We start from the raw sequence: 23,050 nt of genomic DNA on the forward strand, positions 1-23,050 counted from the left end.
GCCGCCTGTAAGCCGCGACACCGCAGTAGCGGAGGCTCCGAAAAGTCCCCGGTGTGAACGGGGAGGCGGCGGGGGCCGCGGGCCGTGCTCCCGTGCTGGGCGCGGCCGGGTCGGCGGCGCTGTGCCGGGGCGCGCCGTCCGGCGGGAGTGCCCGTGTCCGGGTGCCGGCAATGCCTGGCTGCCGGGCGGCGGCGGCGGCTCCGCGGCGGCGGCGGCTCCCGGGCTGAGCAGCGGCTCCGGGCTCCCTCCTCCGCCTCCCCGCGAGGTCCCGGCCCGCCCCGGCCTGCCCGGGCGGGGATGAGGCGTTGCGGAGGTGGCACAAAGGCTCCTCCGGGGCTGCCCGTTGCCTAACGCGGCCCAGCGCCCCCCGGGCCGGCTCTGCCGCCGACTCCGTGCTTGTGCCTCGCCGGCCCTCGGCCTCCGCAGCCGCCCGCAGCCGCGCGGGAGGATGTCGGAGGATCAGGACATGGACAAGATGATCAAGGTAGGCGGGAGGCAGCGGCGCTCGGGGTCTCTCCTCCACCGGTCCCCGCTTTTCTCCGGCCTGACCGGTCCCGCTCCGCGCTTCTCGTAGGGCTGCGGCTCTACCGGGGCCTGGCTGCGCTCAGGGCGGTCACCCGCAGCGTCAGACACCGGGCAAGGAGATGGGAGCTGCGGGCGGAGGCTGCTGCGGGGTCGGTGTTGAGGTGCTGAGGCTGTGGGGAGCAGAAACGGGGTCCCCGGTGTCTGCCTCGCAGCGGTCCGCGGCTGTGCAGGGGCAGCGCTGTCGCCTCCGTGCGTCTCCGAGTTCCTGTTGGGATGCTGCCGTGAAAACAGACCTGGTGTGGGGGATGCTGGTGCTTGGAGCGGGGGTGGAGGAGCTGAGCGCAGCCGGGGCTTCTGTGTTCACAGCGAGGATCAGCGCGCGGCTGAGCGGGGCCCCTGGAGCAGCTGGGGAAGCCCTTTTGGGATGAAGTGACAATAAAACAGTGCTTTAAAGACTCTGCAGGCTCCTTATCTTGTGCAAAGCATTCGCTGTCACTGCCTGGATGCCTTCATGTATGCTTGTTTTAATAGGATGTATGAATTCCTGGAAGATGGAGGTAAAAAGACCCCATAGATTGGCATTTGGATGGATGCCCCATCCCTGGCAGTGTTCAAGGCCAGGTTGGACACAGGTTGGAGCAAGCTGCTCCAGTGGAAGGGGTCACTGCCCCTGGCAGGGGTTGGAGCTGGAGGAGCTTTAAGGTCCCTTCAACCCAAAGCAGGCTGGGATTTGCCACCTTCCTACTCCTTAGCCCTGTTATCTGCCATGGTGGGATTTGCCTTTGCAAAGCTCACTTGGGATAAAAGTCAGTGCAGGAGATGTCTCAGCACGTGTCTTCTATTCTTGAAACCTGGATTGATTTAAAATATGAGGATTTTTCCTTTTGTACTAAAAAAGTCCAAAGTAGAAGGAAGTTCAAGCACTGTGTTCAGCCATCCCAGCCTATTGAAATGATCTGCTGTCTCCTTGTGCCTCATTGTCCAGTTTGGCGCAGTGCAGGTGAAGCAGCTGTCCTGAAGGCTTTCAAAAACAAGGTTTTTCAAGTATTTCTGTGGTATTTCATGGGAAAGTAAAGAGCTACATCAGAGCTCTTGAGGTTAAAACCGAGCCAAATGAGGTGAAGTGGTTGTGTAAGGGTACGGACCTTCCGCCCCTCTGAGCAGGGAGGGTTTGGTTGAGATTTGAGGTTTTGATTCTGGGCAAATCTTCGGGTTTGTCTGAATCTCGATCTAATTTAGTACTTTTGTGAGTTATGCTGATCTTCCTACTCCTCAGATACTTGGTTATTGTTCACTTTGATTCATTTCCACCTGCGTCTGCATGTTTAAGGTCTGTGATTCCAGATAGCGATCGCTGTTGGATGCAGAGTTAGTTGCAAGGCTGTGTGTTGGAGCAGTGGAACTGGAGTGACACTGCTGTTGGCATTTCACTTGTTGAATGCATGGAGCTTGTCCAAGCAGCAGTCTGTGGACTTGTAATTGCCTGGAGTGGATACACATGAAGCACCTTACTTCAGACCTTTTCCTGTTGGGATTCAGTGGAGGCTGAGAAGCACCTGCACGTTCCCCTGAGCGCTCCTGACGTGTGTCCAACCCTGTTGGAAAGCAGATCAGGCTGGGAGAAGTCTCCAAGCCCTGCCTTTCCAGGCTGTTAGCATCCCAGACTGCTGACTCTGCACAGGAGGATGCTCCAACCTTGTTGGTTTAGGTACCCTGAGCTTGCTGAAAGGGAATTGCGCTATTGGAGAGTGTTCTGCATGAAACTTGTGTAATTCAAAACATTTCGAATCAGATTATTCCCTTTGCTGACTGGAAATTAATATGAGGAGGGATCAGAAGTTTCAAGTTCCTTTCACAGTGGCAGAAAAAAGTTTCCTGTAAGAAACACTGCAGATTTTCCTTTGGAAAGTGCTCTCTGGCACTGTTCTGCCTCCTGCATTCCCAACAGCGGCGGATTAGTTCCAGCTGACCTGTCAGCCAGTCTGAACACAAGTTCAGTGCTGTGCTGCAGTGCTGCTGTAAGGCTTTGTGTTCTCCAGATGTGGAGTTCAGTGCGGGATACCATCCCCTGTGCCGCCAGCATCCACAGGACATTAATCTAAATAAAGAGGCAAAATGTTCAGTGTCACCAGTTGCAACAGCTTGTGGTGTTTTCACAGGCAGTTTTGTATCTGCATGTTTTAGGTATCTCACTCAGAGTGTTATGAACTCGTGTTGATTTGCAGCTGGGTAGTGTTGGTGCTATGGAGCTGCTGTTTTTAATTAGGCGATGCGAGGAATTCTGTTCCTTGATGGGCATCAGAGGTCTCGAATACTGTATTTCATATCATTAGGAAATGGTGAATGGTGTTTCTTGATGAATAGATGGTTCCTTTATGCTTTCGAGTTGTAAAACTGCTTTGGAGTGAAGATTGGAATCCAAATAAAAATGCAGAAAGCACAAATGTTGGCTTTTTTATTTAAAACAATGGTAAAGATGCAGAATATGAAAGGGGAAATAAATTGCTATTAAAAATGGTTGCACTTGTCCTTTGGGAGTTGAGAACTAGCAGATCCTATTCTCACTTCATTTGATCCATAGATCTCAGGCTTTCCAATTCCCAACCAGCTTCTCTGTTCCACTTATTCAGCTGGGATGAAGCAAGTAGTCTCCATGCCCTCTCAGAAGCAGCATGAGGCAGCAGAAAACACAGTCAAGACTGGGCTTGTGTGTAGAGACAGTATCTCCTTTTAGCCCAGCTTGTGCAGTTGAAAGGGCTGGGGAGGTTTGGGGGCAGGCAGGGCCTTTGGTTTTGGAAGAGGAGCAGCACACTTCAAAGCTCTCTATAAAAGTAATGAGAAATTATCGCTCAATCACAGTGTTGCTCTGGAGTCCTTTGGCGTTTGCTTCTCCAGGTCAGTGGTTTGGCTTAAAAACTTACCTTGAAAGCACGTGCTGAGGATGTACTCCCCAGTCCAGAGAAACCCTTTCTCCTCTTGTTAAAGCTCTTCTACAGTTGTGGTTTCATTCCAGCTCTGCCTTCAATTCTCTGTATCTGGGCATCAGGGAAATGAAGTCAGCTCTTCCCCATCAGCTTCTCACAAGTGGCATTTATACTGGTTGAATTGATAAATTCGGTGTGTTTCTACTTAAAAACAACAAACCACATGTGATCCACTGTGCTTTTCTTCCCCTTTCCTTTAAAATCCATCATAAAACCTCCCGTTAACTTAAACTTTTCCCTTCAGGCCATTCACAGTAGTCACGTACGAGTTGTGTGATACTGCAGACTGCAATAACAGACAATTTTTCCTTCCATATCTGTCTTTTGCAGTCTCTAATCCCTTCAAATCTCGCCTTAAATATCAGCTTTCCTCTCTTGCTTTGTTTTCCAAGCTGTGTGGCTTGAGGTCTGGCTCCAGCCTGGCAATAGTGTTAATCCACAACTATTGCAGTGGAGGCGGATGATCCCAGGTCAGGGACTGCCATTCCCAATTAGTCGAGAGCAGGAGTGTTCTGTTTCCTCCTCTGTAGGTTAGTGGAAGGTGTCCCTGCCCATGGCAGGGGGTTGGAAGCAGTTGATCTTTATGGTCCCTTCCAAAGCAAACCATCTATGAGTGAATATAGAATGGTTTGGGTTGGAAGGGACCGTAAAGCTCATTTGGTTCCAACCCCGTGTCAAGGGCAGGGACACCTTCCACTGGAGCAGCTTGCTTCAAGCCCCTGTGTCCAGCCTGGCCTTGAACACTGCCAGGGATGGGGCAGCCACAGCTTCTTGGGCGGTTTCTTGCAGTTCATCAGGTTTCCTTATGTGTGTTTTGTTTGGTGGCTGAGTTTGCCCACGTTTCCAGCATCAGCCCTGCTCTGTTGGTGGATCCCCATCTGTGTGACAGCACGTGGCAGCAGCGTTAATCAAAATGTTCCACACTGAAGCTACGTTTACATCCTGCCTGGTGACATGTTTAAGCATGATAGCCCTTGTCATAATGAAACCAAACCCGGTTTGTATGGATTTAGACAAAAGGATTACAAACATGAGCCTGGTTCATTATCAGACAAGCTAAAACTAGTCAGGCAGGGTTTAATTTACAGGATAATGATTCCAAAGGGTTTGGAACCCAAAGAAAGCAGCAGGATAATTTTCCATTGTACCTTATGACAAAGAAAATACATAATAATGCTAAAATTGGGCCGTTGTGTTCAATTGTGATTGATCATTTATAGGTAGGAAGCTGGATTTAAAAGCTGGAGTGGGAATTGCTCTTGATATGCTTCCTGTATTAAAGGTACAAGATCCCTTTTACTGTTCCTAATAATCCATTTTCCAAATGCTAAGTGAGCAGTCTCAGCTGCACAGAAATAACTTTAAACTGTGATATATTCTTAGATGAGCATTTGTATTTATGTTCAGTTTTCCTGGTGTGAAGCAAAGCTCCAAACCAGGCTCGCTCTGCAGTCAGATCTTTCAGATGAGGTCTGTGAGCTGGGTTCTTTTGAAGGGGCATAGTAATTCATTTAGTTTGATTTATTTTCTTTACTCTCTTTTTCCCTCCCCCTGCTCCTTCTTGACTAGGAAACCTCCATTTTAGAGGAGTACAACATTAACTGGACTCAGAAGCTGGGAGCTGGGATCAGTGGTCCTGTTAGGTAAGACCATACATCTCGGGTTTGTGTGTAATCTCAGCCTGTTTCATTAGCTGTGTGAGTAATAAGTGAGTACCTATTGTAAGTGTGCTAACAGCAGGTGTGTTATGTGGAAGACTCTCATTATAGACAAATAAATGTGTCTACCCCATATGGGTCATAGCTGATGTGCTATTGTCTTTTCTGGGTGTGTTTCAAGTGAAATCTCTCTTCCTCTCTCTGGCATTATCCCATCTCTCTGCTGTGTTCCTGAAGCAGAGGGGGAGCAGGAGTCAGTGGTGAAATGGAGACAGCAGAAACTTCTGCTCAAACACCTTTGTCCCTTTGGTACTAATGTCAGTGTGGTGCAAAGGTCGCTGCTCCCATCTAAGGTATCATCACTCGGGGCATTGGCACTGTGTGCCCTTAGCTATTTTTACCAGCTGTTTATTCAGATCCTCATGTGAGGCCAAAGCAGATAGTGCCGTGAGCTCTGCATCTCCAACCAGGCTTGCCCAGCATGAATTTCTCACCCTGCAGGAACTGGATGCTTTCCATAAAGCAAAACATACATCCCCTTTTCGATAAGCACTTTTGGGAGCAGGAATCTGTGCTGGAAAACAACTGCCTGCACCTCTTGTTTCTGGGTGCTTGACAGGGCGATTGTCTTGTGACCATTTGTCTTCTTGTCCAGGCAGTTGGTTCATTCTCCTCATCCATTTTGTGTTGCCTCTGATCTTTACTAAAATATCCCTTTGTGCTTTCTTCCTTTAGCTGCCTGGTTATATGTGGGCCCTTCCCTCTGACGCAGTTCAATTGTTAATGTTAAATGGGGGAAAGAGAGAGAAGACCTGTGTGTGACACAGTTGGTGGCCTTGCCAAAGCAAGGGTTTCCATTCAGAAGCACTCTATTTACTGCAGCCTACACCCTCCACTGGGGATGTGCAGGCTGCCTCTGTGTGGTTTGGGGTTTTTCCATCCAGGGTGTCTCTTCAGGCTGGGTGTACAGAGTGTGTTCTGCTTGTCTGCAGTTCCCATTGCTCTGAAGTCCTTCTGCACTGCTGAAAACAGAACTTTGTGTGAGGTGTTTCTATGTAACCTATTTGTTGTGGGAGGCTGAAAACTGAGGCTTTCAAGCTGGGACGTGGTGACAGGTGCCCTGTCTATTCCAGATTGCGGGCATTACTGCTCATCCCCATGTGGAGAGCAAACTCGTAACTGCACATCAATTGCTTGAAGTGTCTTTTTAACGTTCTTGCTGACTGAATGATTTTATTGCTGTAATACCAGAGTCTGCATGAAAAAAGCCTCTCAAGAACGCTTTGCACTGAAAATCCTTCTTGATCGTCCAAAAGCTAGAAATGAGGTATAGTTCCTGTTTATACTGTCTGCTTCTCACACAGCACAAGTCTTGCCCTTTTGCTGAATTGTTGCCATGGTTTAAGAGAGGAAAAACCCCACTGATTTGCAGATCTTGCTATGCAAGGTTCCCTGGGTTTGCTCCTCTGGCCTCGCTGAGCTCAGCTCCTGTAGGATGAGGTAGTGGGTGAAAGAAGGGGGGTTTTCTAACTCTGAGTTTGATGTAGGTGTTAGCTGTATAGGTACCAGTGTCATTTACAGAGCTGCATTTTAAAGCTGGTGTTCTCCCTGCGCTCCATGTAATCTGAATAGTTCAGAATGAATTCTGTTTCTGTACATCTCACTCCTGGCTGTCACTAAGAATTGCCAGGAATGCTTCATAGTGTGCTCTAAATGGTGTGGGTTTATCCATGTATGAGAAACTAAAGAAGCTCATTGATGCTTTTTGTGACTTACTGTAGCTGGCAAGAGGCGTGCCAAGGTACCAGACTGTCAGTCAGTTGACATGATGTGACGTGACATTGGCGTGACAGTCATTCAAGTTGTCCTGAAAAGGAAAGAAGCATTAATTGCCCTCAAGGTTTAGGCAACTTTCATTTCTTTTCACTGAGCAAATTCTCACTTAAAATTCACAGGGAGAAATATTCTGTTTCCAAAGAGCATCAAACCTCAGCTTGATGTAGCAGTTCCAGGTAGCTTTAAAGTGGGGAAAGCTCCTCTTTCAGCATGTTGGAACAGGAGATGAGGCTTCTTGTATTGCAGCTGCTGGGTCATTGGGCCATAAAAGCAGCCAGATTATGGAATTTCAGGTTTTAGTAATGAATTTTTGGTTTCAATCACATCTCTGTTGCTACTTTAAAGCCAGTTCTAGCTTGAAATTCGCTTAAAAACCCCAAAGAAATCAAAGACTGGGCTTTTTCTGGAGCTCTGCTGGGTTTGTCCTGTGGTCTGTAACAAATAGGTTGGCAGTGTATGATCTTTGTGCCTTGGTCTAAGCAACGTAATGGCCATTCCTATAAACCCTTGTAGGCGTTTCTTATTGTGTGTATAGCTTTAAACTGGGTGTGACTGGTGCCGAGCGCTGGTAGCAGCACATGGGCCCGTGTGTGCTGCAGTCCTGGGGGCAGAGGGACTGGTCAAGGGCATGTCACTGTGTACAGTAACGTTTCTTCCCTTCTCTTCAAGGTACGTCTGCACATGATGTGTGCAACACATCCCAATATTGTTCAGATTATTGAAGTTTATGCTAACAGTGTGCAGTTCCCACATGAATCCAGCCCAAGGTAAGGTTACGTAGGGTGATTCATCCCCACAGCTTGCTTTCCATGTTTAGGCCAAGGTATAGTGGAGTCTGCTTGGGGTTTTTTTTGGTGACCAAAATGAACATTTGTGGGGGTTTCCAGATATATTTATTCTTCAGACTAAGCAAACTTGCTTTTCACTCTTTCAGTGCCCAGACCTCTGAGGATTTAAATGAATTTGCATTGTTCGCTGCTGCTTGTGCATGCATCTTCATTTTTCAGGGGTTTGGTTCAGTCTGTGACATGTGCATTGTCAGAGACAGTATATTAGCTTCTAGCTTCTGCCTTGCTTCGGTATTGCTTTAGGAGCTTGAACTGAATTGATTGTAACCTTTGAGCTCCTTCTGCTTTCAAAGCACTGTTAAAGCAGGATTAGAGCTGTGACTTCTGTTGCTACCTAGAGCAAGTGAGATCCTTTTACATGATGGTGTTGCCTGTGAGCCACTGGGAAACTCAAGAGTGCCAGTCTTCATTAAACACATAATGGAAGAAAGACTTGTTTCTAAAATGCTAGGTTCTGCCCTGTAATCTCTCAATACATAGTTCTGCTTAAAGTGAATACAGCCAAACATGAAGCAAGCTTATTTTTCATACCTTAATATCACTTGGGATAAAAGTACTGTCTTCTAATTGGATGTTAGTTGAGAAGAAAATATCAGAGCTGGGAGGATTAAAGAGCTGAGATCTGTCGTGGTCTCTGATGTATCTGATTTTGCTGTGTGGCAAGAAAAGCAAGGGGTTAGTTTGTTGAGGATCTAACAGCCCTGATCGCCACTCTTTCTATTCGTTATTCTTCCTAATTATGGCAGTAAAACTGTAAATTAAAACCAGGAGGTGCAGTGGAGGATCCAGACTCAAAAGCATTAAAGATAATTCCTCAGCATTCTGCTTCAAAGTTGCCGTGATCATCTCCAGCGCCCAGGCAGACAGCGAGGCAGGTCAGCACGTCTGCAAGGATGGGTGCAGGCAGGTATATGCTGTGCTCTAAGCCAGCTCCAGCCTGGAAACCGTTCAGCCTGTTTAATGCAAGACTCTACCTGCTGGATTATTCTTTAGTTGTGTCTAAATGGCTTCCAGGTCCAAACTGGCTTGCTGGTGGAAAGTGTGGTTGGAGCATGCATCTGTCTAAATGCATCCATGTAGACATGTCCATGGTGTTTGTTCCAGCTGGATGTGGGAGCCCATCATGGAGAGGGAGCTGTAGATTCCTGGCTGACAATCAGTGAGTCAGATGATGCAGGGAGCTAGAAAATCCTGAAGTTTATGTGCTTAAAGGCAGAATTACAGAAGCAGAATAGGCCTTAACAACTGTAGGAGAAGCGAGCGTACGTGTCTCTTTCGGCCTGCATCAGTAGATGTGAAGTATGCATTATTAGCTTAGCAACTCTGTTCTTTTTTTTGATTATTTTTAATATAACAAAATGAAATGCTTTTGAACAGGGCTCGGCTCCTAATTGTAATGGAGATGATGGAAGGGGGAGAGCTATTTCACAGAATCAGCCAGCACCGGCACTTTACTGAGAAGCAAGCAAGCCAAGTAACAAAGCAGGCAAGTCAACCCCCATGTATAAGCAAATCCATGAATGATAATGGCTAAAGTACTTAACAATTTTTGGGTGGGGAGGGGTGGTGGGGAAAAAGGAAGCTAAAATAATCCTCAGTTCTGATCCAATGATCATTGCCTGCTTTGTTATAACCTGACAATGCCAAAGTTTGAATAGAAGCAAAGGATTTGAAGGTGTGGGCTGGTTGTTCTGGGTTGGGACCCTGGGGTCTCTGCTGTCTTTAGCAGTGGTTTTCCTGACCTGGTCTACAGAACCCTTCACCTGAGAAAGCTCTTCTCTTGCACAACCTTCCTGCTGTTTCCTCACTGTTGCTTTAAAGGTGTTGCCTCCAACAGCTCTCACAGACCCTGTGCGGCTCCTGAGCTTCAGTTTGAGAATCGCTCTTGGCCATGACACAGAGCTGGTGTTTCTCTCACCTCTTGGGCAGCAGACAGTAACACACATGTGTCCTGGGCCAGTGGTTTTCAAGCTGGGTTCTGTATTTGGTGTCATGGAAGATAACAAGAGGAATGTACCACTGCAGTGCATGTTTTCTGTGCTGTTTGTTCCGATGTCGTTTATCCCTCTCCATTTCTCTACACAATTCACTCTTGAATGTTGTATTTTATAGCCTTCATGAGATTTATTGTTAGAGGTTTTGATGTCCATCAGGCTCTTTCTTGCTTAGCAGTGTGTCTCGTGTGACTAGCTTATGTCCTGCTGTAGTAGGTAGGATGATGAAGCAGAAGGGCCTCCATGAGATGCATTCCCAGTGTCATTTTGGGGTGAACTCATTCCCTTTCACTTCCAAGCTGTTGGATGTCTTGTGATGTGCAGTCAGAAAGCTTGGATTAGTGGGAGGGTTGCGGGAAAGATGGCTGTGTGTTGTGGTAGCCTTTCTAGGGAGCTACAGTAGAGGACCAGCAAGTTGGTGTAAGGACCCACAAGGCAGAAGGATCTTGCTATCAAAATGCCACCACAGCATGAATTTGAGGGATGGAGTTGCTGTTGTTTGCTCCTAGCAGAGGTTACATTGGCATTCCAAACACAGGATACACGAACTGTAGGTGAGAAGCTACACTGGAGATAGCAACCAGGAAATGTCTCACTCCCACACGAGTGAGCACTGCAGTGAGTAAAGGAAAGAAAATGTGATACAAGATGTTACAGCGTTTGTTGTAAATTGACATGACTTTATGAATATATCCATATCTTGATAGCTTGCTTCTCCCTAAGCTGGAGAGATAATCTTTGGTACTGAGGCTGAAGTATTGAATCTTACTTTTGTGGCTTGTGCTTTGAGTGGTTTCTAATGAAATGCTAATTGTGCTGTTCCCTTTTTGGTGTCATCCAACAAAGAAATGAGGTGGAAGTGCAGAATTACTCTTGACAGTTTGTTTTCATGTCCTTTGGGCTGTTTGAGTTTGACGAAGGCAGTCTCCAGGATGAACATATTGGGAAAATCTTGTCAAACTGTACCAAAAGGCAAGACTTTGAGCTGAATTCCGACTGTGTGAGCACTTGGGTTATGCAAGCTGCTCAAGTAACTCTTTGCTTTAATGTTTATACAAGTGAAGTTTGAAAGCAATGTTAAAGTTGTATTCTTTCATCTAATGGTGGTTCATCATTGTCTTGAACTGGGTTTAATTCCTTGTACCAAGTAATAGTTAAATCTTGTTTCAAAGCTTTCTCATTTTCTCTGGGAAGGTGCTTGTGTTTGGTTCTAAGTGAACAGTGAAGTTCTCATGTAATGGTAATTTACAGTCTCCTAAGGAGTCAGCACTTCACTTAGAGCTCTGTGTTTGGGTCAGGTCCTACAGGAACACTTTCAAATAAGGGTTGTGTGGCTTTGCCTTACTTTCAGTAATGCTGTTTAAGTATTTATGCCTTGTCTTTAAATGAATTGCACTTTGAAATGTACAATCTGTAGAGCTTTCATGGCTGGGTTACAGGTTTCTAAACCACAGCAGTGTAAGAAGCCAAGTGAACGAATCAAGTAATGCATTTCTGTGTAATGTCCCATGAAATGAGTAGATTCCAGGCAGTACCATCAGGAATTAAAGATTAAAACTGCCTGAACGTTGACTCTTAAGCCAGAAACAAATGTGATAAAATACTCCCTGAAATGTTGAACCAAGAGCTTGCTGCTCACTGTCAAACAGAACATAATTGCTGGAGAGGGTGAGAGCAAGTGTTGTGACCTTGTAAGTCTAGCATAGCATGTAAAAGGATCTGTGTCATGATCTGTGTCACTTCTGGGGGTTAATAATACCCAGAGTTAGTCAAATTGAGATGGTTGGGAAGCTCAGTACAACTTAGCTTTTATTTCCTGTTTGTTTTCAGTGGTGGGTTTCATTTCCCAGTCGTGGCTCTACTGCACTGATGTGCAGGATGGCCAGGCTTGTCTTAACTCTGAGTTGTACCCAAGTGGAGTGAGCAACATTTGGGCTCTAAGCTATGTTTGCAGTGTCCTTTTTAAAGCTAAAATAAGTGTCCAGGCTAAAAGAGGAGTTCTGTAATTGTGGTTGATTTATTGTGCCCTTTTTCAGATAGCTTTGGCTTTGCAGCATTGCCACTCACTAAACATTGCACATAGAGACCTCAAGCCTGAGAATCTCCTCTTCAAGGATAACTCTCTGGTAAGATGAAGCCTTGGGGTTCTTTTTTTCTTGCTGAATTCTGTAAAATGGTGGTTTTCAGAATAGTTGCAACATGACATCAATGCAATGTTGTGGTGACAAAAATTAAGGAGCTTTTTTGGCTTTGTGCTTTTCCGTACTCTGATCTGTTTGGAGTACAGCCTGTGCTGCTGCTGCTGCTGTTAAATATGGCTCGGGTTCTCCACCCCAACACAGAATCCTGTTTTGATGATAAGAGGATCCACTCTGCCACATTTGGTGTTGTAGGGATGTTTTAACATACATTATGGATGCTTTGATGTACCCAAGCTCTTGCCCTTTTCATTCTTCTGCTCGTAACCACCCCGCATACGCAGTGATACCTCTACAATGTGCTTTCCAAATCAGAGGGGGACTGCTTTAGGCCCAGTGCACCCAGAAACAAAAATGATTGTTTCAGAGATCAATTTATGATCTTCTGGCTGCTCTGTGGAACGGTGAGGGTATAAATACAAAGGAGGAGTACATGTGGCAAAGGTAAGGCGAGTACAAAGTGAAGAAATGTGTATTAGAAAAGCTGATACAATGAGATTTTGTAATGAAGCCTCTTCTCTTTGTTTTAGGATGCTCCTGTTAAATTGTGTGACTTTGGATTTGCCAAAGTAGACCAAGGTGACTTGATGACACCACAGTTCACTCCATATTATGTAGCACCTCAGGTAACAAACAGTTACAGATCTGGGCTGAAGGGGAGTCATGATCTTTATTGCTTGTGTCTCCATAACCATGTCATTTTAAAAGCCTTTGCTGTCCTGTTAAGGGCTTCTGGGCACAGGCATCTTGAGTAATTATATAGTAGCCAACTTTGAAGGTGGAGTGCCACAGAGCTCCATTGATTGCAGCAGGAGATCATGAGGCAGATTTCCCAGACTGTGTCCTTAGCACTGACTGGTTGCTGGTGCCTCCTGACTTTCCCAGACGCAACTGCCTTCAATGAGGCTACTCCAGGATTTGGGCAATTGGCCTTTAACTGCATTAAGGCAGTGGGTTTGGAGAAGTCCCTGCTTTGCAATCCTTCCTCCGGCTCAGACTTGTTCAAGATGACCTTAAAAAAGACTACAGTGAAACAAAAAGGTTCTGTAAAGGCAGTTGCTTAAGAGAGCAGTGCCGGAGGGTTACCTGTTCACCTTGGTTTGCCCCCTTTGTCAGTGTGCATTGAGACATAATCTATCATTATAGCAGGATGGGTTTTGTAGTGCTTTTTTCCCCACTCTCTTTTGTGCTTTGTGTTGAGGTCCTGAAGAAAATGGAGGGACTGCAGATATTTAATTGCAATACTGGGCACGTCAGCAGCCTTTAATGACTGGGGAGAGAGATTGCAGGGATCAGACCATGCGGCCACAGTTGAGTGCCCTGGAAAGGCCTGCTCAGCTGGAGCCTGCTGGTGAGGGGCCATGTGCACCACAGGCAGGGTTTGTAGAACAAGTGAACCACCAAACCCACAGAAAACTTTTCCCAAGCATGTTTAAAGGGAGATTTCTGTAGAAACACAGATTTGATCAGCAAGGGACAAATTTGATGTGATGTGTTTGTGGGAGAGGCAAAAAGGGACATCTCTAGAGCTAAGGTTATCCTCCAACCAAGCTTTAGGTTCTAGTCCCAAAGTAGGGAGGTGTTAGAGGTTTTAAGCAAACAAGGTGTGAGCAGTTGCTTTAATTCAGAAAAGTGGAGTTTTCACCCAAAGCAGCAAAATATTTTACCTGAGATTTTCCCCACGTGGAAAGTTCCAGTCTTTCTGAGGAAGAGCAGTTTGATTTTGGCAGAGTCTTCAGTAGCTGGAAGAAGTCCACCAAACGGAGAAGCATCGGGCATCTTTGGCATAGGCACTGCTGTTTGTGGTGCCTGTAGATGAGATGGATTTTGGATTTTGGTCTGTTTTTTCTCTCATGGCAACAGGTATTGGAGGCACAAAGACGGCATCAGAAAGAAAAATCTGGTATTATCCCCACCTCTCCAACACCTTACACTTACAACAAGGTAAGCTGTGAAACTGGCCACAAGTCAATGTCTTTACAGCACAGTGTCTTCCCAACCCCACTAGGAGCAGTCTGTAGACACAGTTTATCACCTAAGGCATTAAACCTCATTGCCCTGAAATTGCACTTATGGCCAGGAGCAATACACTTGTTCTTACCTCAGGAATACATCTAGCCTCGCATTGAGTCAAAAGCAGGATCTGCAGGGAGCAGTAGGGAGATGACATCTTGCTTGCTGGTTTGCGTACACATGTTAGAAAGTAGTATTTGTAGGGTTGTATTTCTCAAAAGTGTGGTTCCTTTGGCTTTCCTAAAAGGAGTGACCAGGCAGACAGTGGTATTTCTTCCCTTCAGTGTGTTGGGTTCAGACCAGGCTTCATTCAGTTGAATGGGCAAATTAGAAGATAATGATCTGTGCAGGTAGTTGTCTTTCTCTGTTTAGAAGTGACAGGCTTTAGCGCTTCTGGCTCTGCATTCCTCCTCATAGAGTGAATAGTGAAATGCACACTTGGTCCCAGCTTAATTAATGATCCTTTAATTAAAGGGAAATGCACAAGCACTGTTAAAGGAGCACTAAATATTCACAAGATTTGGGAGAGAGCAGAATGGTTCTGCTGGAGTGTGACCATGTGGGAAGTTCTTTCACCTCCACAAGAGGCTGGCTGCGGGGAAACCTCTTCCCTGCTGCCAGGCAGAGTTTCTGGGTGTGCAAAGCACTCTTTGGGGTATCTTGTTCAGGCAGTCATGGTGGTACTGTGTCTCTATCAGGGTTCTTCTGCAAAATGACCAGTTTGTGTGCTGTGTGGTCTGTAGCAGTGGCCGTGGGCAATAACAAATGCTGTCAGAATCTTGGCAGAGCTATGACAGAAAGTGTCCTGAAAGGCTGTGCTCCTTCTTTGTCATTCCAAAACATTTTCTTCCCTCTTATCATCCCTGTCTCCTCTGGCTGAGCAGTGTTTGAACCTCTGAAGTGTTATTGCAGTGTCAGTTTTGATTGAAGTTAGCTGGTTTCTGATTGCAGAGCTAAGTATCTATCCTGCTTCCAGCTTTAGGGATGGTGGTTTAACCCACCACATGCTAGAGGGAGTAGTATGATATATAGTATTGTGTTTTAGTAGCCTTCTATAGGGAGACCTATCGTCTAGGGTTTCCTGTTCATGAATCTGCCTTCTTTATAGTTAAGATCATTTCTTCTCCACCCTGGAGAAACCAGTTGATGATTGCAGGCAGACACTGATCTGTTGCTCCGAACTGCTTTCAGCCACGGTGGCACTAACTGGACAGGCTGCTGAAAGAAGTGGCCTCATCCTTACCATGCCAAGTGTGACTCACTGCAAAAGCAGCATCTGGCAAACCCTGGTTCCCCAAAATAGACTGTGCTAGGCTCCAGGTACACTGTCCTTCCACAGCCGCACTGGGTGGAAATGCCTGTGATCCACCTTCATGATCAGGATTGCTCTCCCACTGATTTAAACTGGAGGGAAAAAAAACATTATCTTTGATTCTTGAGTGGTTTTATCAAGCTGTGCGTGCGTTGGATCGAATATGAGTGTCTGTGTCGTGGCTGGAGGGGTTGAATCTTGAGACGTAGAATCTGAGAACCCTATTGATGAAGCGTTTAGACATGTTTCTTACTTACATGCCATAAGTTCCATTGATTTCATTAGAAGTTATCTCTGGTCAATGGAAAAACGATGAGAATTAGACTTGGTTGGCTTAACTTCCTGAAAAGCATCCGTATGGGGGTAACTCCTTGGAGTTTCTTTTGTTATCAGCATCCACATGTGATCCAGATGAGGAATAGATGTGGCTTTCAGCTTCTTCACTGTGCTGGTATTTAGCTGGATCTATTGCCTGGATGAACTTGGTGTGTATCACACCAGCAGGAACACTATTGCAAGGGCAAAGGAGGGAGCTCCAGGCTGGAGTTGGAGGACAGGGGGGAGCACAGTGTGAAATACTGCTCCTGCCTTGCTGAGGCTTCTTCATGTCCTGGCTTCCAGGATGTGTGTTTTCCATTACAGGCATCTCTGCTAGCTCATCTGTTTTTTTAGTCTCACATTCTCCAAAATGACTGTATTCTGGTTTATGCTCTGGTATTGAGAGAGTAGGATTGAAGGATCCTGAGAAAGGTACTAAATGTGCAGCTTACTCACACCACTGATGCACTGGCTGTTTCCATGCATTTTCCATGCACAGCGTGGAGTTACAGCAGTTCTGTCAACAAGCTACTTTTGGGTACTGGAAGTAGTTTAGCTTGGCAGCATGGAGTTGCCCTGTGCTTACCTATTTGCCATATTTACCCACAAAGGTCCTCACATGGACCTTTAGGAGGAGGCTGAGCTGTGTTTCTGTTTCCTTAGGGAATCACATAAGAGTTTTTAACGTAGCTACACCACTGCTTGCTGCAAACTGCGCCCCAAAGTGATCATTTCCTTGCTTTCAGAGCTGTGACTTGTGGTCCCTGGGTGTCATTATTTACGTGATGCTGTGTGGATACCCTCCGTTTTACTCCAAACACCACAGTCGGACAATTCCAAAGGACATGCGGAAAAAGATCATGACAGGAAGTTTTGAATTCCCAGAGGAAGAGTGGAGCCAGATCTCAGAAATGGCGAAAGACATTGTGCGAAAGTGAGTCAGTTGAGGAGATGTTGTATTGCTCTTATATGAAATTGGAAAATCACTTGGAATTGAGGTATCCCAAAAGGCTTGTTTTTCCGAAGGCGGGGGGGTTGTCTGCAGCACATACAGCTCCAAAGCTTTCTGTCCTATTCAGCATAAATGAAGCCTGGTAAATATTTTTCTTTCCCTCTCTTTTTCCTCCCCAGTTGTTGTGTTCAGTTTTTGCTGTCTCTCGTCTCTGAAGCTGCTAGAGTGCCACTGTGTGTTTAGTCTTTAAGGGAATGAGTGTATGGCCTTGATTCAGAGCAGTATAGACAGCTGTGTGCCACATCTGCAAGTACTCCTTAGGCACGTATCTCCAATGGTAATGTTTAAACTCCTGTTAGAATCAGGGGGCATTTAGGTGGTGCAATAGGATCTGGTAGATCTGTCCCATAAAACCCGGTTCATGTAAGGCACAGTCTGAAAGGAGTTAGGAGAGAAGCATGGAAAAGGGAGGTTAAGCTCTGTCACAAGGTGTCAGACCGTGAGATAAGGTTTTGCATTGATATTTTAACTCTAAATGCTACTGGGCACTGTTTATCATGCAATGCACATCTCTGGGTTGCAAGTGTTTCAAAGACTGATCCCATGATCCTGTTTGAAAGCAAGAATGTGGCACTGATTAGGTCTTAACCTCACTTGTGTTTTAAAATGTGGGGGGACTTTCTGCCTTTGCTTGGATCAGCAGAGGAAGTGGAAGGATAAAAGCAACATAAATGGGAAAAAATCAATCTGTTAAATAAGTTTAAACTATCACTTTCTCCTCTGCCATAGTGTAAGATCTCCAAGGACTTGACATTGCTTGGAAAGGGAGCTGGGACCTGTTTCTGCCAGTGCAGGAGAGTCAACAGCCTTTGACCAAATAAACTGCAGATTACATTGCAGTAAAAACTTACATTTATACCAAGGTTAACTCTTTATTCTCACTCAGAAGCTCTACAGTCAATAGGTTTCATTGTCTTTTAAAATGGCCATGAAACACAGCTCACAGAATGATGTTGTTTGGATTCAGTTCACTTAATTCTCTCACTAATGTTATCAGGACTCCCTTTCCTGCTTGTCTTTTCCAGCCAGTGGGTCTGAATCTGTGTTTATGGTGCAGGAATAGGCTTAGACTTCATATAATTCTGGATAAATTTACATTATATTTATGTAGACTGTTATTCAGATGGAGTCTTGCTTCTGGAGGTCCTATTTGGCATTCAAGCAGCTGCTTCCTTTCAAGCATGTTGAGCTGATTTCTGACCTTGAGCTTTAGAAGCTGGAGTGCTTGGTAATAGGTTAGGACTTCGAGGACCTATAGGAAAGGAATGCATGTGTCTTGGGTCTTGTATCAAAACTGGCCTGGTTCCTGAACTTTCTGAGCTAGCCTGTGGTCCTGCTGACATTTGGTGGAAGTTACTTCCACTTTCTTGGTACATTAAACAATTGTGCTCTGCAGCCAGGAAGCTGATCTCAAATATTGGCTGCTGAGCTCATCGAGTCGCTCTGTCTCCAATTTAAACTGGTGGGATGACTTGTCAGCACTCTGTGTGAGATGGCACTGGTTTATTAAGCAGTTGTGATCATCATGAGAGCAGCAGTTTATTGGCAAAATCTCTGCCCAGGGTTTTATTCTAGAAAAGTTTAATTCCAAGGTGTTTTCAGAGATCTCAAAGTTCCTTCTCATTCTGAGGTGCTGTATGCTGTCAGAGTGGCCATTACTTGAGGTTTTGCAGGGGGAGAAAAGCTAAGGAGTTGCATGGTAAAAGCTGCTAATTCAGTAAACAGGTTTCTAACTTGGAAGCTCTCCCTTACTTCACCGTGCCCAGAGTCATTGATATGAGCATAGCCTGTTACATGGATGAGCTCTAGATGTGCATTTCCAGAGAGTCTTCGTCTGGATCATTTCCAGTTCAACTGGAAGGTGGTTTTCCCATCTGGGAGGATGTGAATGTAGAGTTCAACAGTACATGGGTATTACTGAAATGGCCCTCAGTGCCTTTCTTTTATACTGAGTTGCTCAATGTAACTGAATGAGCTGTTATAGCATTAAACTATCACCACAGCAAGGGTGGAAAGTCAGCCTGCTTTTGGGTCAGCTGAGTGTTTTAGTTGGTTTTAGCCCCTCTAATGCTTAGAGATGGCTCCGTGCTTTGACCCCAGACAGAGCAGCACATTGTAAAGCAGCAAAGACTCTTTATGGACTGACTGATTTATCTCCCAGGCTGCTGAAGGTCAAACCTGAGGAGCGTCTGACCATTGAAGGTGTGCTGGACCATCCCTGGCTCAACTCCACTGAGGCACTTGATAACATCCTCCCCTCTGCCCAGATGATGATGGACAAGGTCTAAACAACATTTTAGTTTGTCAAGAATGTTGCATAGGGAAGCTGGGTAGCTTTGGGGTGGTTTGAGTGTTTCCTTTCATGTGGTGTTATGCAGATAAGGAGCATCCTTTCTGCCTTAAGGAGAGCCTGAGACCTTTGTAAAAAAATGGAAATGGTTCCACTTGACATTTGGGCTATAAATCTGTATAATGCAAACCTGATTGTTATTGTGCATCTCTGAAATCAATAGGATTCTTTCATTCACACAGAAGCTAATTAAAACATCAAGTGCAACTCTCTTCATTGCAGGCAATGGTAGCAGGGATACAACAGGCTCATGCAGAGCAGCTTGCAAACATGAGGATCCAGGACCTGAAAGTCAGTCTCAAACCTCTTCACTCCGTCAACAACCCAATCCTGCGCAAAAGGAAACTACTGGGGTAATTGTAACCATGCTCCTGAATTCCTGATGTGGTTGACACACTCTTCATGTTGAAGCGGGTAGTTGGAGTCAGGTACTACTTGCACAGGGTGATGTGTCTTCCAAGATATGCCAGTGAGGGCAGGAAGGAGTTGGATAGAGTTATTGTATTATAGAGGAAGCAAAACAGATCCCTTATGAGAAGTTGAGTAAGGTAAGAGAATTCCAAGATTTTTTTACTGATCCTGACACTTATTTACTGAAAAAGTCAGGTAATCTGTGTCTCTCTCTTTGTTCTAGTTCCCTATCCGAAAAACAGGATAGTGCATTTAGGATTACCCTTATTTGAATTAAATTAAAGGGATATTTATTTTTCTTCATATTTAAAGGGTATCATAATAAAGGACATTATTATAATTGATACTGTATCTAGCTCCCATTCCCAGCTTTCCAGGCAGTGAAAGAGACCATTATACTGGTGCAGTTATGCAGTGAGTAACAGACTTTAGTTGCATTCAAACTGTAATTGTTTCCTCCTTGTTCTTTTGCAGCACTAAGCCGAAGGATGGTGTTTATATCCATGACCCTGAGAATGGAAGCAACGATTCCAACGTGGCTCTGGAAAAGCTGAGAGATGTGATTGCTCAGTGCATTCTACCACAGGCTGGTAAAGGTTGCCACTTTTATCTTAAAAGTTACATTCCTAACACATTTTACTGTGCTTCAAGATCAGTTTGTGTCAGTGGTGAGGGAGGATAAACAAAACTCCTGTTGTCCTAATCAGTCTGGAGGGGAAAGTGTTGTCTATGGACTGTAATTTTGGTGCATGCATAATGTTAGTGTCAGAAGTGACATGCAGAGCTGTTAAAACAACTTCCAAAGAGGAGTGTCTGCTTTCAAGCTATTCCTTAGTTTGTGTGAGGGGAGGAGGGTTATAACTGCGTGGAGTGTTTGCAGGCAGAATGACAAACCTCCTGTTTATCTCTGGTCTCCTGAACAGGAGAGAATGAAGATGAGAAGCTGAATGAAGTGATGCAGGAGGCATGGAAGTATAATAGAGAGTGTAAGTTACTGCGAGACACTCTTCAGAGCTTCAGCTGGAACGGTGAGGAACTGCTTCTCTTCCATGGAGAATGGTGCTAATGCTAGGTGAAATAGGGGAAGCAGTCACCTTTTTATATGGAAATAACCCCAAATGCCTTGAATTTGTGCCAGGCTGGTGCAGGTTTTGACACTCTTTCGGCCCTTCAGCCAGCTCAGGTGTTCTAGAAATGAGGTAGAAAGTTCTGCTTTAACGTTTGTGTCTGAGGTTCAGGGTAGAGTTTTCAAAGGCACCAAGTCAAGCAGGAACGTAACAGCGTAAGTGGATCATCACTTCAGAAACTGCGTTAGCAGTTTTCAGCTGGTTTCCTTCCAGCTGTTCATTACCCTCTTTCTGCTGGAGGCTGCTGCCCTCATCTGTGTCAGCACATCTGCTTGCTTTGGATAGGAAATGGAATTGAACTAGGCCAGCTGCCTTGGGAGTGTTGACAAAGTCAGGGGGGCAAAGGTGTAGGCCCCAGGAGCAGATGCTGATGAATATAAAGGAAACAGGGGCATCAGCCAGGTTCATGAGGGCTTGGTTGTGCTTTTCCCTCATTCTGTTTTGCCTGGGTTGAATTCGGGTTTTTAAGTGCTCAATTTTTTTCAGTGGAACTAGAGATCATAACTCATGTTCTCCTGATTTTTGTATGAACCTCAATGTGTAACTCATCCACGATTGCTTTCCTCCTTGTGCCCAGCACCAGCTGATGTCCTGTTCTTCTTCCTTTCAGGCAGAGGATTCACAGACAAAGTGGATCGACTAAAACTGGCAGAAATAGTAAAACAAGTGATCGAAGAGCAGACAAACTCCCATGACTCTCAATAGCTGGAGCTTCTTAATCTTATTTTTTTTACCATTTAAGATTTATTCTTTAACTGTAAAAAGTATTTTTATGTAAATTAATAAATCATAATTATTTCATTAAATTTCCATACTGCTTGAAAATGCTGTATAGTTGTAGATAACAAAAAAGAAAATCATTGGTACTGTAATATTTTTTTAAAACTCAGTTCCTTGAGGTATATATGATCACTTACGTACTGTTAATCATGAGCCCTCCTCAGATGGGGCAGATTATATTGTTAAAGACCATTCTTTTCCTTACTAGCCAGTTGCAGAAGCTGCCTTCCACCTGCTATACATACAGCCAGCTGCAATGACTATGTATGTGAATGAGACAGCCACAGTTTCTCAACACCCTGCTCAGTAAGTACTTGAAGCGAGTGCTGCAGAACACAAACCTCATAGCTGCCCTTTGCACCGAAATCCCAAGTCTTTCTGTAGAGGCAACTACATAGCCTTCTGTTTCACTAGCTGACCCTAGAGCTGCGCTCGGCCTTGCCAAGGGCACCTCAGTCCATATGCTTGCTGTATTTCAGTTCTGATCAGTAGCCCTCTTCTTTCTTCTGCCTCATCTTCCTCAGACAGTCTTTAAGGTTTAGTCCACTTCTTCTCCATCTTCCTCAGACCTTTTTTTAAGGCTGAATTGGCCATTCAGCTCAAGACTCCTCTTTTTATCATGCTGTTCAGCAGCAGAACAGAAGAATGTTCTAGTTACTTACGTACAAGTTACTTTTATTTTCACGGAGGGATCTTCTACAAACAAAACCAAGTATGGGGTTCAGTTGCTTCATCCCCAGATCAGACGTTGTCTGTGTTCCACCTGTGTACTCCATTCTTTCCTTTCTAGAAGGTCCAACACTTGATTTCAAACTTGTCTTGTTTGAAAGAGATCATCCTGGCAAGGGTCATAGTGCTGCTGTGTGAATCCACTGGTGATCCTTCTGTGTCACCCTCTGGAGTCTGAGCTCCCTGTCTCTTTGATGCCTTCGAGCTCCTCCTGGGGAGCAATAGATGCAGGGCTGCTCCTTGACACACATCCTTGTGCTGCCTGGACCATCAGGGCAGATTCTTACACCAGTCTGGAACATTGGCTCCAAAAGCTGCTTTTTTAATCTTGATGAAACAAACAAATGAAAAGAATCTGTACATATTTCTAGTTTTCTACCTTCTGATGCTTTTCTTTCCTTTGAGACTGGTCGAAGGCTTTTTATAGAGATATTTTGGTACTAAACTGGTACTAAACCTGTGCAGACATTGAATGAGTTTGGTCTGCAGACTGAAGTGCCAATTCAGGGCTATTAGTAATGACTCTTGAACATTATTGTTATATTTCATAGCTCATCAATTTTGGGTTTACGTTTACAAACCTGAGCCATGAATCTCCCAACTTCCTCTTATGGCAGTCCAGCCTTGCTCTTTGTTGTCTTTTTTCTATACCAGACTTCCTTGCAACCTTTAGCTTGGATGGCAAACCAGTGTCTGACTCTTTCTATGAACTTTTGTAAGCAGTAACTTAGTTTTTCTACATGAAGGAGATCATTCCCTGTTCTTTGTCAGCACCTTGTCAGCTTGCTTTTAATCCTGTTGACAGCTTTCCAATGCCTGATTTATTGCAGAGTAAGAACCACAGTCCCTATGTAACCATCACTTCTCTCTGATGGAAACAGGGAGTTCTTGTGTAAGCCAGAATTGTACCTCTGGTACTACATGGAATATTTGTGCACTGAAATATATCGATGAC

General features: G+C 45.1%; 1 protein-coding gene across 6 annotated transcripts; it reads left to right on the forward strand.

Moving 5' to 3' along the window:
• The first annotated feature begins 171 nt into the window (after positions 1-171).
• MAPKAPK5 (MAPK activated protein kinase 5) lies at positions 172-21,392 on the forward strand. Of its 6 annotated transcripts, none has more exons than XM_061374731.1 (14): positions 172-484; positions 5,079-5,152; positions 6,419-6,494; positions 7,673-7,770; positions 9,229-9,341; positions 11,886-11,971; positions 12,574-12,669; positions 13,907-13,987; positions 16,433-16,620; positions 18,860-18,980; positions 19,271-19,401; positions 19,934-20,055; positions 20,383-20,487; positions 21,197-21,392. In XM_061374731.1, exons 1-14 carry the CDS (start codon positions 449-451, stop codon positions 21,289-21,291), a joined length of 1,422 nt encoding a protein of 473 aa, XP_061230715.1. In that variant the 5' UTR covers positions 172-448; the 3' UTR covers positions 21,292-21,392. The 6 variants fall into 6 exon arrangements, with proteins under 6 accessions (XP_061230715.1, XP_061230716.1, XP_061230717.1 ...); XM_061374732.1 differs by having other exon boundaries at positions 175-484; positions 19,934-20,049; XM_061374733.1 differs by lacking the exons at positions 5,079-5,152; positions 6,419-6,494 and having other exon boundaries at positions 434-484.
• The last annotated feature ends 1,658 nt before the right edge of the window (positions 21,393-23,050 follow it).

The sequence above is a fragment of the Neopsephotus bourkii genome, unplaced genomic scaffold (genome assembly GCF_033783945.1).
Source record: "Neopsephotus bourkii isolate Nb327-2 ecotype Australia unplaced genomic scaffold, CSIRO-AGI_Nbou_v1 NB_1652, whole genome shotgun sequence".
In the NCBI taxonomy this organism is placed as follows: Eukaryota; Metazoa; Chordata; class Aves; order Psittaciformes; family Psittacidae; genus Neopsephotus; species Neopsephotus bourkii.